At 37.3% G+C, this 17,894-nt stretch overlaps 1 protein-coding gene across 3 annotated transcripts in view; it reads left to right on the top strand.

The window, feature by feature from the left end:
• The window catches only part of LOC103616564 (neurabin-1), a 41,825-nt gene continuing 23,931 nt past the window's right edge, over nt 1-17,894 (top strand). Inside the window, exons 1-7 of one of the 3 annotated variants that reach the window (XM_017735613.1) lie at nt 1-1,992; nt 13,461-13,593; nt 13,990-14,110; nt 14,655-14,759; nt 14,939-15,059; nt 15,484-15,630; nt 17,375-17,428. In XM_017735613.1, the coding sequence (XP_017591102.1) occupies nt 382-1,992; nt 13,461-13,593; nt 13,990-14,110; nt 14,655-14,759; nt 14,939-15,059; nt 15,484-15,630; nt 17,375-17,428 (2,292 nt within the window). In that variant the 5' untranslated portion in view covers nt 1-381. The remainder of the gene's footprint in view (nt 1,993-13,460; nt 13,594-13,989; nt 14,111-14,654; nt 14,760-14,938; nt 15,060-15,483; nt 15,631-17,374; nt 17,429-17,894) is intronic. The other 2 variants (XM_008634758.2, XM_017735612.1) reach the window with 2 other exon arrangements.

The raw sequence follows: 17,894 nt of genomic DNA on the forward strand, positions 1-17,894 counted from the left end.
TCCGGAGGACACAATGGGCTTTATCCCGCAGGGAGGTCTTGGACTGCGATTCCCACCCCGAGTTTCGGATTCGTGTCACACGCCGGCGAGGCCCCGAGTTAATGGAAACTCTCTGTCTCTCTGCAGATGGCTTTCCGGATACCGCGATCCGCGCTGGGGATAGCACCCGATGTGGCCATTCACGAGCTTTGATTTCTTTCTCTCCACGTAGAGTCCCCTGCGTTCCATTTCAGTGCGAGCGGGGAGGCTGGCTGAGTGAAAGGCTGCTTTTGGGATCGTCTGTGGGATCTACACTGCCTGGTGTTGGAGGGTGGAAGCTTTGTGCTAGGGAGTCGTTCTTCCCTTTCTTCTTAAGGAGTGGAGAGAGCTTTCTCTTCAACAATGATGAAAACCGAAGGCAAGGGGGAAAGGACTTTAAGAAGTGCTTCTCCACACCGAAATGCTTACAAATCTGATTTCCATGCTATCAAATGCTCTTTTGATGGTGTAAACAATCCTGATAATGCTTCAAACAAAACAGGCTTGCATCAGAAGCTGAGCACCTCTTCCAATGGAGGGGGAAGTGACCCACAGAGTCGAGGCAGAGCTGCCACTTACGGCAATAGAGTACACAAGATCAAAAATATGTTTTTGCAAATGGGAAGCTCTTCCTCCACAACCTCTTGTGAAAGCAGTCCACCTGCTGAGACCAAACTAATCAGCCGGGCCATGGCAGCAGAGTATGGATCTTCTCCAGGTAGTCCATCTTTTCTCATTGTTCAAAAAAATAATCTTCTTAATACAACTACCAGCCCCAGCAGCAGTCCTGTGGATTCACTGTCTGTGTCTTCTGCTGCTGACAAAGTCATCCGTAGCAGCGATGAGGCAGACTTGGACAAAGTTGCCCTGGCAGAAAAATTTTCAGAGACCAGGAAGCTCTTCGAGAGAAATATAAAGCAACGGAGCTCAGTGGACAGGTATTCCCCCAGCAAATGTGAAAGAAGTGAAGATAAGAGGAGACATGGTTCAGCTTCTGATTGCAGCAATGTGGTGGACCACTTCAGTTTTAATACAGAAGCAAGTCTTCCAGTTGCACTGGAGAAAGCTGAAAATCAAAGTAATGAGGAGTTGAAGCAGCAAGATTCTAATAGTGGTTCCAAATCTTCCCTCCTGAATGCAGGGCCCATTTCTAGGAGGCTGGAAAGCTTTCTGGGTGACAGTGATACTGAAGAATCCAAAGAAACTTCCAAAAATGATAGTTCTCCAAATCAGGACCCTTTGAGAGGCCAGCAGAGTTTGAATTCGTCTGCTATTGCTGAAGGATGTCTGGAGAAGGGTGCATTCCCCAAAGGGCCTGGGATCTGCAGAGATGAGCTGAGCAAGGCACTTGGAAAAGACAAAAGAGAGCAACTGGTACTTGAGACGAGCCCGTGGAATATGGGCAGTGTGCGTGGTCAGGAGGCTCAGCAGACATCAGATAATGTTTCCTCCTGGGTTTCTCCCACAGAGGGGGCTTGCACAGAGCTGGCTGCACAAGATGAAACCTCAGGGCATGAAAAAGAAGGTTTGGAGAAAGATCACGCTGATCAAGAGAATCAGAAGCTCCTATGTCATGTACAGGAAGGGAAGAGAAGCGACTATGCCTTGGAAGTGGTAGAAGAGTTTATGGATGGCAGCAAGACCGACTGGGAAGAAGAAAGAGATGGGATGTCTGTAAGAGATGGTCCAGTTGCACAAGTACAGCGTGTTGTAGAGCAGGAAGAGGATACTGAAGAAGAGGAGCAAGTGTTGGAAAAGCAAAGTGAGGACTTCAGTGATCTTGGAATAGAGAATGCAGCTTTTGCTGATGACAGGGATACAGAGCCAGAAAACCAAGATCCTGAAGGCAAAGAAATTTTGGAGAGAGAGGAGGAGTATATGTATGACAGTGAATATGAGGAGTTTCCTGGACTTTCTGAAGAGGAAGATCCAGAGCCAGACCGAAAAGTCAAGTTCTCAACAGCTCCTATCAAAGTAAGTACATTTGAATTTTCTTTTTTTTTTTTTTTTTAATTGTTTTGCAGTCAAAAGTACCCAGGAAATAGATTTCGTGGGGGTTTTTTTAAACTTCTAAAAACCATTTAAGAAGTGTAAGTTTACAGGTTGTATTCAACACCAAGTATGAGAGAAGTTAAAACTTCAGAGAATTTATTAATTAGTCACAAGTGATTTCTCAATTACCGCTGCTTCATAAGATAGTGTAGTGAAGCACATAAGATTTTACTTGCTGGACTTTTTCAGGAGCATAAATCTTTTAGGAGTAGATACAAACACATGACCTTTAATACTTGCCTTCATTTGTTTAAAATTGAAGCATTGCATTAGGAAGGATTATTTTCAGTTTTCCTTCTGGCACAAAAGTTTTAAAAAAAGCCCCAAACAAAACAACAAAACCCCCCATAGAAAACGTTCATATTCAACTTCAGATTCGTTTATGGAATTAACTATAAGAAAATACTAAATGACTGGTTCTTGTATTTTAAGATTCTAGAATTTGCTCCAATAATAACCATGTGTACATTGTTTGGTTTTATTACTGATTGGTACTAAGATCTAGGAGTGTTAACATGAGTGTTTTGGAATTATGAAGTTGCAGAAGTAAAAGTTAGCAGACTGGATAATGAGGAGTACTGTAAGTTATAACTTTAACAAATTAAAAAGATTTATGTGTCTAATTTTCCCCCACCAAAAATACTCACAAATAAGTCAGTCCACAACTCAAGCTAAGTTTACCCATAGTCTCTTGCAGACTTGAATTACTCTAGTCTTTCTTAAACTTTGGAAGGAGAATTGGGAGACATGGACCAGGACGGAATGGGAAACTGTCCAGGCTTTCCTCAGGATACTTCTCTTTTACTATTACATGAATGAAAGATACCATCTTTAATAAACAGCTTTTACACTTTGTTCGTAGAGAGTCAGGGCTCACTTTTACTGGTCAGAGGGATGTAAAAATTTTGTTGACTCTTGACCTTCCCAGAGTAGAAAGCTTTAATTTCCTAGCTTGCTAAACACACACCGGTGCTGTACCCCAGAAAATGTTTTGACTGTGGCAAAAAAAATTGGCAAAATGTGAGTTTTGTTGCATGTGGGTTTTTTTATAGTCTCTTCGAAGACAGGCTGACTTTATATGGCTTTCTTCTAGTTGATACTGCTTTAGTGGTGACCTGGAGCAGTGAAGGGGAGAGTGCTGCTATTGAAAACTGCATAATGAGTCTGGTGAGGGCTGGGAGAGAGCCGGAGGGGCATCAGTCCATTTCTACATGCGTTTGTGCACTCAGTATCTGAGCAAAGTGCCGTGTAGAATCTGCTGTAAATGTGTGTTGAGTGACTTCCTGCTGTAGGCAGGGTTTTACTGATCATTGCTGATACCCTACTGAAGCAGTGGCTGTTAACAGACTTCAGCTTTCTCTGCTATGTCTATTCCACATATAGATGAAAGCATTAGTAGAGATCTCAGTGCCAGCTGTGATGGAAGCTCTCGTGTAGACAAAACTCAGGTTTGGTAACAAGCACTGTTCAATTATAGCTGCTCCTCTGAAAGCCGCAGGAACCAACCTGTCTCAGATTATCATTTACACAACGGAGAGATGAACGGTTAGAAGCAACTGTTACGAGTTTTCAATGAAAAATAACATAGTTCTTGCCATAATGCCCCACTTGGATTGGCAGAATAAACTGTGCTCAATAGCAATATGGTCATTGAAGATACTTTTTAAGGCCCCTAAATTGAAACTTGTGACACTTGCTTTCCTTTATCCCTTTTTAGTGAAACTTGACTGTATCTTTCCTATATTGGGTATAAGGATCTCTTTCTGTATGTCATTTTCAATAGGTTTCCCCCCTTTGTTCCTTTTGCCTAAGCAATGATTTCTGTTCCCATGTCTACCATTTTGCTTCATGTTTTCTATGATCCTTAGTGGGAATAAGTCCTGGTTACATGGGTTTTGGGTTTTCTACTCTGTGAAATAAAGAATTCCAACTTTTTTTGTGCTTACCCAGAATTTTCTTTAGTTGTGTATTTTTAATATCTCAATAACCTTTTAGAAAATCGCAGTTTTGCCTCACAGAAGGAAATGTCCCTTTCTTCATAGATTTTGGTGCATCTTAAATTGGAAGAGAAGAAAATCTTAAGTGGTAGCTAAAAGATTATTTCTGGTCCCCACCACGGCTTTGAGCAGTGCCATAGTGAGAAATGTATCATAGTAGCTTCTTTTTTCAGCTTTATTTAGACTAACAAGTTTGGCTAAAATGTGAGTGCCATTTTCAGACATTCATAGCCACGAGAGAAGGTCTGTGATTCTCCTCCTCATAGATGCTCCTGAGCAAGGCCAGGCTGCCCTTGCATTTTTGCTGCTTTCATTCTGCACCTCTCTAGTGATTACAAAGAAACCGTCAACATCTCTTGCAGTCGCTGTTTAGCAGGTAGAGTTGAAGAATTCAAAACGTTCAGAATGTATTGGGCAAGAAAACGCACATTCTCAGATCTTCAGTGTTCTGCAGTGATGGAGCTTTGACCATTGTATTTGAAATACACAAAAGGGAAGTTGGATATGTCTGTAGGTAATGGATAGAACTTATAGGCACCTTAAAAACAGCATTTATGCTGCTGCAACAAAGAGAACTTGATTGAAATTTCTGTTTCAAAGCTTCTAGTCTGTTCTAAAATTGGCAAGGCCTTTGAGTAAAATAAAAAGACTGTGGAGCTCCCAGGGGGTATATAAGGTAGCTAACACTGTTAGCACTGCATCTGACCCGTGATGGAGATCCATAATTGTTGACATCTGTAGGAGGGTTTGAGAACATAATTTGATCTGATAATTTCAGGAAAGATGGAACATAATTACACAAATACTCCATTATTTTGTGTTGCCCTGTGCCTGTGAAAGCAAGCACAGATGAGACTTCTAAAAAGAAATGTTTCAATTCCATAGAAGCTGTTGAGAAATGACATGCGGGATTTCTTACCTGCCACGGGTGACCAGGCTCTCTAAGTCCTGTTGCTGTTTGATCATTCCAGACCCTAAGGAACGTTTTATCTCAGTTCTTGTTTCTCCTGGAGTAGTTTAGAGAGTGATACGTATGTACAGTTACTAGCAGAGCTTCGCAGCCTGGGTGTGTGTTACGGTACATGAGCAGTTTTTAGTCTCTTGTTGCCACATACAAAGCCAGTAAGGAATGTAAAGAACACTTAGCTGTCCAAGGTGTTTGCCAAGGAACTGAATTTGCCTTTGTCTTAAAGTTTTCTGAGTAAACTGTGTAAACAATCAGCATTACACACAATGCAAATAACATCAGGTAACTCTGCTGTCACCCCTTTACATTTCATTTTGCCTTTGTACTATAGACATCAAACTTGCTTTCTGTTATGTTATTACCTTGAAAGGCTTTAATTAACATAAATGTAATGACTGAGTGCTGTTTGGTATTTGTAATTTTGAAACTTTCTGTTGAGAAAACAAATGCTTGTTTTCAAATTGATTTCTTGAGATGTTTTCACCTCTGACCGAGTCGAACTTTGTTCTCAAAACTTTTAATGGCACAGTGACTAACTTCTGCAATGATATTTATGATTCTTAGAAATTCTATAGCTCAGGTAAGCTGAAAAGATAGTACAGCTGGTGTTTGCTGTTTGCTTCTGTTCACTTATCAGTGGTATCTAATTTATGTTGCCTGGGAGTGTCTCTTCCCCGCTTTTTGTGACTAGTAATATATTTTAAGATGGTTTAGTCAAGAAAACAGTTTTAAAAAGTAAACAGAACAACCCCCAAACCTTCATATTTTCACAGCTGAGCATAAATTTATTTCATAAGGAACCTGAAAGCAGTTTCACAGTTTGTGTGTTGACCTAACCAGTCAAGTTTCAGCTGCTTCTGAGAGTATGGAAATCCTGCATAATATTGCCATTTGTCTTGCACATCACAATAAAGCTGTTTTATGTATAGCTGGGCACAAATGGTAGGGTTGTTCAGCCTGTCCTACTCTTCAGCGTTTTTAGTACAAAACTGCTTACTGTGGAAGTTAATGGAGAACTAAATGAACATAACCCTTGAATTAGATTTCCTGTATGACAGCATACTTGCAAATGCCTATAGGAGATGCACAAATTTTCTAGATCAGTGTGTAGACTCTTGAATACTGTTTTAAGACAGTGTTGTAGCGTAGTGCTTCAGCTTCCTACATCCTCTGATATTTGAACTGTTCACTTGTGTACTTAGGATGTCGTACACAGAAAGGGATACAAAATACACTAACTGCTTGGAGATACCCAAACCCTGTAGTTTCTTTGGTAATTGGAGAATTGATGGCTGGTCAGTTGTTTGTCAGCCATTGCTCAAGCACTTCAGTAAAATACTTCTGTGGCATTAGAAACAAATATGTAATGTTGGTGAGGGTTGATGAAGGAAAATAGAGATTTGATTTGAGACTAGAGTTAAACAAAATTGACTTATGTGTGGGAATTAATCTTTTTTTTCTTGACACAAATAACGTGTTTTTCCATTTTACTTTGGGATCTTTTCCAATGACTGTTTGTTTAAAGTCATAGATTTTAATTGTTTTGAAGCTCTGTTTATCAACATTGTAACATTTGTAACTTAACATCAAAACAGCTTTTCTTCATATTTTCATCTCAGTCTCTCCACAGTACTTTTCAGTGACTTTTCACAAAAAATAATCTTGTTTTGTTCTGCCTGCATGTGAGAGTATGGTATCCCCGCAACTTACACTGAACAGTATGAGAAGTTAAAAACATGGATAATAACTGGAGGAAGAATGTATTTTCACACACATACAAAATCTTTTTGTGGGTTTGGGGTTTTTTTGAGAAAAGATAATCTTTAAACCCTTATTGAAAGTTCAGTATTCATATAAGTTAAATGTTTATTAAGCCTAAGTGCATTTAATTCCATGTATAGGTTTACCTGTGTTACAGAGCTCTGTGTCGAGTATTTCTGATGCCTTTATGGTCCTTGTTTTTTGATTCTATGGTGGTTGTTCAGCTCTCTGGAAAAAAGCCTGTCCTCACTCATTCTCTTTTCAGTCCCTCCAGCTTCTAACTTCCTAGCAATTTCACCTGGATTTGACAGGAAGGAGAAAGGGGTTTTTAAAGGTGTTTTGAAGTACAGATTGGTTTGTGGAAAATTAGCACTTTTATCAGAGTTGCATATTCATGGACTCACTGATGACAGGGCTGCAGCTTAGTTTACTTGTTCTTTTTGGCTTAATGTTAGCTGATCACTATGTATGCCCAGCCTGTGTTGTCTTTTGCTCTGAGAATAGCTGTGGGGAACAGGAGGGAGAAAAGGAGATGAATATGAGGTACTTGAGGGTTTCATGGAAGACAGAAGAAAAACTGAGGAGGTGGTGGAGGTCAACAAAGATAAGCAGATTTACAGGAGACAAGTTCAGTAGCTCAGCAGTTAAGTTACTGAAAGATTCAGTGTCTTTTTTGATGATAATTACTGTTATTAGCATGTGAAAATACATAACCTAGCCAGGTAAAGAATGAACAGGCAGTAGCTGAAACTTTTTTGTAGTTTACCTGCGGAGAGATGGAAAAATAAATTATCCCTTTCCATATAATTCTAACAAAAAGGAAGGTGAACACTAAGAAGGACATCAGTAAAAAGATGCTTGCCTGTATTTTCTGAGTACGTTTTGTAATCTTGTGATCATGAGGATCGTGCAGAGTTTTTTATGGGGTTCTTATATTTTTATTGAGTAGAAAAGTATTATGCAATGGCAAATGCTTTAGATTTATTTTTCAGACATTTTCTTTCATCACTCTCTGTTGTGACTTGGTGTAGTGAATTGACCCTTTTTTTTAGATCTGGGGTATTGATGATTGCTAATGACAGTATTAATGCAGATTAGTTAATTGAGTTGATCTGGTATGGAAGGGTTATTTTGTTGTTTCTTCTTAAGGTCTTTAGAAAACAGGTGGAATATTTTTGTGTTCACTGCTGTTCTTTTAAAATTCCCCATACCGATTTGCTTTCTGTTTAGATTTGGTCAGGTCAGGGTTTTTGTTTTGGTGAATACTAAATAAATACATGTGTATCTGTGTGGATCACCAGGCGTAAACTGTTGGTACCAAGACACCTGTGAAGTTTACAGAGGTTCATAACTGAATCGCTCTCTTTATATACAAAGTCTTTCAAGAGCTAAGATTTTTTTTTTGCTCCCTTTTATGTAGTATTATGAGTAGTTTTTGCTTCTTCTGGTCATATGTTACTTATTTTGGAGCCTTTCAGTCTTTTTGTCAGTCAGAGAGCAATGCCACCTCACCTTGAGTTGCTGGAGGAGTACAACCAGGTCATGACAGAGCTCTTCTTCTGCAGATGGAGATCATGGATTATCTCTGAACTTCTTCTCTGAATATCTGAAATGAAATAAAATCAGTGCTCTGAATCTGAATGGATTATTTTCTTTGTCTTTAATATTTTTTCCACTGGGATTTAAAAATTAAATACCTGAAAGTGAATGTTTCTCCTTCTCGAGTAGGTAGCATAACCTGACTGAAGTAGATACCATATTGTCTGTGTTATTCTTTAGCAGGCTACAGTGATTTAGCTCCTGAAGTGAAAAACAGAACTAAAGAATAAATTTTACTGGTTGTATTGAGAATTAAGTAGAGACTTATGGGACTGGTAAAAAAACTGGTTTATTTAGGATTACATTGTCTATATGAAATTGTCTGTATTGTGTATCTGAAGCAAGATTGCACTTTTGCCTTTCTATAAACTGACTTGGTTGGGGTTTTTGATTAAGTCATACAGAGCTGCAAGAACAAGGACATAAGTGTGCACAGCCTGCCTGTCCACCTGCTGGGTAACAGTATAATGGTTTATAATACCAACCTTTAACAGTTGCCAACCATTCTGAAAACTTTTTGAAGAAGAGTAAAGGTGTGAGTATTTAATAAATAAAATAAAGCAAGGTATTTCTCTTTGCTGCTTCTATCATTATATAGCATGAATTGAGTTAAATTGGATATATGCAATTTTTACTTAAAATATACAAAGTAGTGCTAATAAAATACTAACCATGTGGCTTTTGGAAGTAGAGGGAAGAATAAGGTAGCGGTAACGAGATGTCTGCTTGAACAGAAGAGGGAGATTGTAAGAGTAAACTGTAAGGTGTACATTATAGTTCAGTCCTACCTCCGTGCTACTATTTCAAATGATTATTCATAGGCACTTCACATTTTGCCAGGCATCACAAAGGCCTCAATTTGGAAAGCTGAAACTGTTTGCTATTGGATAATTTTCCCTGAGCTTTAACTTGTGTTTTGAATGTTTGGCTTTATGGAGTGTCAGTAAACTGGCACGTTCGAAGCGAAAGCTTGCTTCAGAAGCAGGTGAACCAAGGGGTGTGGTCCTGGCTGGGTGTGCTCCAGGCAGGGCATCAGTAACACTTCAGGGCCTCTCTCAGATGTTCAGTGTTGCTTTAACTGCCTGTGCAGGTGTTGTGAGGCTTTCCAGCAAATACTGCAGGATTACATGAGAACTTTAAAGTGATGTTGATGTTGCTTCCATTCTAATTAGTTGGAAGCCCTTCTGGGTAGTTCCTGATTTCCTAATCTGACTGTTTAATTACTTTTGTAATGTTCTGCTTTTCATTAGGCACAAACAAATCTATATACTTAGAAATGAATGTTGGGAGTGGAGGTCCTTGGACTGTATTTTATTACTCTCTAGCACTTTCATGCAAGCACATGGTAAATTAGTGTTCGTCCTCTAAGTAATTAATATTCTTCTAAAACTAACATCATACTTAAGTAGACCTTCTTCTGTTCTGTGAAGAGTTTGAAGTATGTGAAGGTCATTGTTGTTTTTCTGTGATAATTCTATTTTCTGTGTTAGCACTAACATGCTATAGGAAATTTTTAGTTCTGTAACAGTTACAGGAACTGAACAGTAGGATCTTTTACACAGTAGGTTGTGTTGGTGTTTTTTGTGTGCTGGTCTTGAGGATGGCTAGATTAGCGTCTTCATAGAAGATGCAAAACCAATTTTTGCATTCAAAAAGTGATTAATTTTTCTGGTGTGAAGAATACAGCTAATTTTCTCTCCAGATAAATATATATGCTGTTCAAGCACTAAGCATATTTGAAAATTTACTCTTATGTGCCTTAACAATTCAAATAATTCTTAAAAATTCAGCCCTCTGTCAGAACTGTTTTGGATTCAAATTAATTGTATCCATTCTGAAGGAAGAAGGTCCTGAGTGAAAAAAAAAAATTTTTTTCAGATAGCGTTTTGCCATTTATTAGCTTGACAGGATCCAAAAGTTAGTAATGTTAGGGTAACCTCCTGGATATATAACAAGCTACAGTAAAAGGTTTGTGAAATTCACATGGTTTCCACTGTAAAATTCATCTGGTTTCCCCTATGCTGAGACAATAATTAGTGTTTGCTAAAATATATCTTCTAAAAATACCAGTTGCACATTAATAATTTTACAATCTCTAGCTAGCAGTGGCTTCTGAATAGTAAGATTAGAATTTCTTTTGTCTGTAATGCATTAGATTTAGTGACTAAACCCTGCCAGGCACGGTGCAGGGATGGACATGTTTAGCTTTCTCATCAGTCTTCTAAACTGTGAACTTGTATTATTTATTATCCACGTTTTAACTGTGTTTAAATGTTACTTTTGCTGCTTGGCAAGAACAGCTTGCTGACCAGTTCTGTATTTTCTATATTAATATCAACATTTTTACTTTTTCTCTCTCATAAAAGATGAACACAATGTTATGATTCCACATGTACACAATAAAAATTTCTGTCTTCTACCCTTGACTCTTCAGTCATAGTTTTTATAGTTTGCTTTTGCTTTTCTTTCTGTTATTGCAGTGTTTGGCTTCTGGTTATAAGTTTTGCGTTTCCTCTGTTCTTTGTAAATTGATGCTTTTCCTCAGAATTATTTTTCTGAAGTTTAGAGAGGGGTGTGTTGTTACTATTTTGAAATGGGGCTATATGCTTTTAGTTGTGAGGTTATGGTTTTTAGAATGTTATCCAGATGTTCTCATACACTTGTCATCTGTCACTTTAAGGCAAAAGTATAAATTCTTTCTCTTAGTGGATTCCTCAGAATTGATTTCAGATAGGCTTTTCATAGAAAGCTAGTATGCATAAATATTAGTAGTCTTCATTTGTATAGATATGTTTATGCTATTATTTTATTAATAACAATTATAAACATCGCTGACATCTAAGGGACCACTAGTTTTAAATTCTATTATCTGCTTCTGGCAGATGAGCAATTCCTATGATCAATTTTGTATAAAAATGAGCAAATTCCATGAGACTCCCAAGTACAATTCTATTACTTTTAAGCTGGAAAAATAAGAAATAATTTTTAGAATTTCCAGGGATATTTTAATGCTGGTGGCCCAAGAATTGCAGAATACATAATGCTGTTGTTATGGTGCAATTTTGCTTCCCCAGATTTCCAGCACTTTATAAATTGTTGTGCAAGGAACTAGTCATCCCTGTGGTAATGTGATTCTTCAGTAGATAGTAACTGCTTGCATCATCTTCTGCTCTGTTAGACCACTGAGTTGTAAAGAACTAAGAAAATACAGTTGTTGCTGTCTCCAAAATGAACTACTGCCATTCTCCACATTTTGCTCATTCAACCATTTGATAGTTAAGAGATCTTTTTAAAATTTAGTTGTACTGTTAATACTAGATTATAGGTATACTAATTTATACATTTTTTTCATGCCCTGGTATTTGATTTGTCCTCAAGAAATTAAATATTCTCACTAACAAGTTATTATTTGTCTACTCATGAACTTCCTTTTTATTATTAGTTTAAAATTGATCTTATTATAATTTGACTGTGTTTTTGGAGATACTGCTTTTTCTGTTGGGATGAAAAGTAAACAAACTAGACTGGTCTTGTTCCAAAGAGAGAATAATGCTTCATGAAATGCTTCTGCTGCATATCCTGTTTAGTGATTTGGGGCTGAGGAGGGTGATTGGTTTAAAGAACTTGGCCACTTTTTTTCTGATAGTGATAGAGTAAGACCATTTAGATGGTTTTCTTTGTCTGTTTTGCAGATTTTTTCTATAAAGTTCATGGAAGACATACTGTAAGTGTGACCCTTGTCTTTCTGTGTCCAGTTGTTGCCTACTGGTGTCTGTATGACAGTCACAAGGAGTTTGTTTATTAACCTTTATGCAAAGCCTTTATGCAAGGCTTCAGAAGAACAGCTTTTAAGGAAGGCTCTTTTATTGTGGAAGACATAAAACTTCTGAGAGTGGATTTCTTCCCTTTTAACCAAGTGGATCTAGTCTTGCTTTCTTGCTGGACTGACTATATGGCCATGCCTCATTTCTGGAGTAGATGTTTTGCAGGTTTTGGGAAGAGTTTGTGACACTGATCTCCAGTTGTAGTCTGAAGGTGAAGCAGTAGGCTCCTCGTGGGAAATACTGAATTATATTGGTTGCTTTTTGATAATGTTTCAATGACCATTTTTCTGTGTCTGAGGCTACTGCTCTGCCGGGCTAAAGCTGTATACTAGTGAATGTAAATTCACAGGGAAAATGTTGATTACAGTTAGTACTGTTGTATTTACATAATTACAGTTACCTGTCTAGGTAGGCTTAGCAGAAAATACAACAGTTGCAAAAATTTAGTAAGCCAGTGTAAATGAACTTCGTGTCAGCGCTGCATGTTCTTGATTAGGGGGATGGCTGCTGCAGCTGCAGTTTGTGTTTTTTGTCTTACAGTGATGTTGAATAAAACATTCAGTGCCTGCAAAACATTTAGCAGATAAACCTTATTTCTTGAGATAAATGAGGGTGCTATATTATTTTTCCATTTTTTTCTAACTTATTAATGTAAATACAATTAATGAACATGCTGATATGTAAGATTAGCCCTGTTACATGTAGCTTATTCTTCCTTTATAGATTTCTGTCTTAATTTGTGTTGTTTGTTTATCTTTTATTTTTAACAATTCAGAAACTCAGCTGGAGTGATTACTAAAAATAGTAATGTATGTAGCAAGGCATTTCCTTTTCCTGGGAAACTGCGTGATTCCCTTGCAAAATGAGAAAACTACATCTGTTTGAAATACTGCAATTGGCAGATGGTATGGGGGAGGGGAGAAGAGAGGAAGGATTTGGTGGAATGTAGTCATAAAAAAAAAGTCACACGATATCAAAGAGGAGTTGACTGATTTCTTTTAACTATTTGGTGCATTTGCAAGATAAAATCTGTTAAAATAATTGTTTTGAAACTTTTAAAATGTTACTTCTGTGCAAGCTGGAAACTGTCTGACAACAGCAATATTTATTAAATTGATGGTTGTTTAGAAGATGAGATCTCTGAAAATACCACTTTAATTTCCTTACTGATTGTCTTTAAATTATATGATGTTTGAAAGGAGGTGAGAAGAAATTTAAAAAGTTTTCTGTTCCATTTCTTAGGTTTTCAGTACTTACTCAAATGAAGACTATGATAGACGTAATGAAGAAGTTGACCCTGTGGCAGCCTCAGCTGAGTATGAACTTGAGAAAAGGGTGGAAAAAATGGAAGTGTTTCCTGTGGAAATTGAAAAAGGTGCAAATCAAACCTTGTACATTTGCAAGAGATACTATGGGAACAAAAGATAAAAACATTTTAAACTGTATATTCCCTGAATTTAAGTCTTCAGTTTTTGAATGTATGGGTCTAGGCTTTGACTTGTGGCTAGTTCTGGTGAATTTAGTGAGTGTTAACTGGATGGGCCTCTACTAAGTGCAGATTGTCATACTGAATTGAAGTTAGGAAGGCTACAGGACAAAAAAGCTTTAAGCAGTATCTATATATGAAATACATTCTATTTTTTTTCCTCTTTTTTTAAGTGGATTTCCATTATCTTTTGTGTTGAAGGACTGGGAACGCTTTGAAGGAACTCGTAATTGTTAATTGTTGCATCGTGTCGTGCAGCTAATGTTAGATTTTTGAATCCCTTAGGTGACAGGGGTCTGGGCATCAGTATCATTGGAATGGGAGTTGGTGCTGATCAGGGACTGGAAAAACTAGGTATTTTTGTAAAAACAATAACAGATGGTGGAGCTGCTCAGAGGGATGGACGGTGAGTTTTTTGTTGAATTCATTATGCTTTTTACAAATTTCCAACTGAGCCCAGTTGCTTTCATTAGATATGCTGAATACTATGAATGAAAATATAAAATCTGAATGCTGCTGAGTGAATATTACATTCCTGAAAACTGCTTTATGTTAAATTTTTAAAAATGAGTTGTTTATTATAGGACATTTTTGCTAAGTAAGTGTAGATCTGCTGACAGCACATAGGAGAAACATTCAAAATGAGCCCATGCGTAGAAGTACCACAAAATCATGTAGACACCCCAGAACACCTATCACTGTGTAGACACCCCAGAACACCAATCACTGTGTAAATTGTATAAAAAATATCAAGTCAAATGCTGTGTAAATTTTAATTGGTGATTTGCATAGTAGCAGAGGAGACTGTTTTTAAGCAATGAATTTCAATGGACTCAGAATTCATCATTATAAATACTAGTGAGTTTTAAGTGATGTTTGTCATGTCAAAAATACTTAAAGCCAAAATACTATTGTTTAACTGATAGCTAAGCATTTTTTTGTTTTTGCAGCATTCAAGTAAATGATCAGATTGTTGAGGTTGATGGCATAAGTCTAGTGGGAGTTACTCAGTTCTTTGCAGCCACTGTACTAAAGAACACCAAAGGCACAGTGAGGTACGTATGTTTTCTGTGAAATAAGAGTTTCTTTTTGTCATTTTTCATTCATGGAGATGACAAAACCATAGTATGAAAATTCTACAAAGATGTTGTGGAAGGCAGCAGTGTAGCAAACTCATTTCTTAAGCATGTGTTAAGATTTTTTGCTGCAAGATAATTTGGTTTTTTTCCTGTAGGTTTCTGATTGGGAGAGAGAAGCCGGGGGCTGAGAGTGAAGTAGCCCGTCTCATTAGTGAGACCTTAGAGCAAGAGAGATGTCTGTACGAGCAGCACTATGTTCATGATGATACAGAGCAGGTAAAACATCGTACATGCTGTGCTAATGGAATAAATGGGGGGGTTTAATCAAACTGAAGCAAAAGGAGTGTAACACAGGAAACTTGTTAAAAACAGGAAAATACATACCTCATACATTATTGTCATCAAGGCACATGATGATCGCTTTATCACTAATCCAAAATATACTTTTTAACTGTCAGCTGTATGTGATAGTTTTGTGCAAGTCTTTCTTAGCTCTGTTTTGTGGAAGTTTGATGAAGGTGTTTGCAGGTCATCTTTAACACTTACCATAGGTATATGAAATTAAAAAGGAGTAGTAACTAGTTGAGAAAAGTTTTGCGGCTGTTTGGATTCCTTGATTGCAGGCTTTGGTTATTGCTACTACCATAATGCAAAAGTATGTGTGTGTGTTACAGAATGTCATGGTTTTCTCATTTGGCAGGATGATGACTATGATGAGGAGGAGGAGGATACATATGAGTCACATTTACATGGAAAATCTGTAGAAGTTTTTGATCTTCCTGAAAATGAAGATATTGGTTTACTACTGGATATGGATTCAGCACAGTCTCTTCTTAAATTTAAAGAGGTGTTGTAGCAGTTTCTTAAATATTCTTTGTGATGCGCTGGGGGACATCTGAACCTACTTCATGTTCCCTCTCATTTTGGGTTTGTTTTTTCCCAGCATCGCCAATAAATATCTCTGGTAAATGTCCATTGAAATGTAGGTCTTCTATAATTTTTTATATCCAGTTTCCCTATGCATATTTATATTAAATGGTCTTTTGATTTAAATTAAATTTTAAAAGGCCTTGGAAACAGGCCATAGAACCCAGCCCCAACTCTGTCTTTGTTATGTCTGAGTACTGCATTAGAAAGATAGGATGCTTCTCTTAGTTCTTCTGTGGCCCACTGGCCTTTGTGTGTGTTTGCTGCCCAGTAGAATGGCTTTAGCTGCAGAGAGCATGGTGGGGGGTAGGGGATGGGACATGCAAATACACCTGTTTTGAATGGTCTTGAGTGGTGTTGTGAGATGTTCTCCAGGAAGACAAGAAATACATACCTAATTTCTTGGTTTCATCCCTGCAGTCTTCTGAGAAATCTGCGTACATAAAAGCACTTGATTCTGTAGATAGGCATATTTTTGGCTTGGAGGGTATTTTTGTGGTGTGTTGTTTGGAAGGAATAGATTTGTAAACCCAATAGGGCATTCCAGACTATGAATCACAACATAATTGGAAATAGTCAGGTTCTCTTTTCCCAGGGTTTGTATAAAGGAGCATATTTGTTTTATTCAGGACTGTGGGATTTAGTCAGGGACTTAAATGGTACATACAGCCTTTATCATTTAGGGGTCCAGGCTTCTCTGGTAGATTTAAGTGCCTGTAATTTTCACTCTGGGAGGAGAAAAATATTCTGCAAAGAAACTGTTTTGTCAGATGCTATTTGTTGCTACATCAACTTATTTTGTGAAGGATTGGTATTTTGCAGATCTCCTAAGTTTGTTCTCTTGATAACATTGACGATGTCATTGAGGAAGTAGAAATTGCAGGCTGCTGATCTCTAGAGAACATTTACAGTTTTTCTAGGTTTGGAAGCATAGCAGCAGGCTAAAGCTTCTTAAGTGGTATATTTACTGGGGATACAGTTATATTCTCGTGTGGAATCATTACTGTGCTGTTACTAACATAATCTAAATGAACAGTCATGAATTCACCAGTTTTAATTTGTGTTTGGTGCACTGTGCCTTGACCAAAAAAAAAATCCCCCCAGATTACAGATGGAAAGTGAGATAAAAGGAACAATTAATACTTGCTAAAAAAATCTTTACATTTGGCTTAAGTGTAGTCTTTTTGATTTCTAATAATCCTATGAAGATTTGTGGTGTAAAAATACATGGCTTAATCTTAAAACAAAGCCAGCACATTTATTTTCAAGTGCTGATTGTAAAAATACTTAGTACTGTTAAGGTTTTTATTTTATTCTGTGTACCAGTTTTCTTCATAAGTGCATTGCTGCCTTTTCATTCCCCTGGCACATTGAAATGTTGATGTAATCTTCTCCATTTTCTTTATGTATAGACAACAATGGGAGATTTTTAACTACAGGTGGTTATGTACTGTGAAACTTTTTTGAGGTTTGAGTAATTTTAAAAATTTTTTTTTTAATTAAAGTGCCTGATTACTTCTCCTGTAACTGATGAATAATTACATTGACTTTATGCCACTATAACAATGGTTTGAGGAAAAAGGGAATCATGGGCAAATACTTAAAACTAGGATTTTCAAATGTAATTCTGTGTGTGCTCATACAATTTTTTTCATCTGTTCCAGCTACAGTTAAAACATGCAGTAACAATAGCTGAAGTGAATCAACTGAAGGAGAAAGTAAGTTTTCAACAAATATTGTTATTGGTAGGGGTTTTTGTTGGGTGGTTTGTTTTGGGGAAATTTTTTTTTGTTTTTATGGCCACTCATTTTACCAGGAGTAGGCTGAATGCAGAAAGCAGCAATCCGTTTATGCCTCAGGCATGATCTACTCTATGTTATGCTAGACAGACATTTGTAAGCAGAAGAGCTATGCTCAAATTAAAAAGAGAAGGAAAAAAAACCCAATCAAACAAAACCCCCCCAAAGTCACATAAAACAACAAAAAAATCCCATCCCCCAAGTCTCCACTTTAAAAGGAATGCTTCAGTATTACTGCTTAGAGCAACTGAACATAGTGGAGGACTGTATTAAACAGCTTGTAAACAAATACGAGAACATTATCAGTGGATAGAACTTGTCTTATTTGAGAATAGATTTGGCCAGACAATGGACTGTGGCTGGGTCTCTGTTTTCACAGAATGTT

This window comes from Corvus brachyrhynchos, unplaced genomic scaffold (assembly GCF_000691975.1).
Source record: "Corvus brachyrhynchos isolate BGI_N302 unplaced genomic scaffold, ASM69197v1 scaffold255, whole genome shotgun sequence".
Lineage (NCBI taxonomy): Eukaryota > Metazoa > Chordata > Aves > Passeriformes > Corvidae > Corvus > Corvus brachyrhynchos.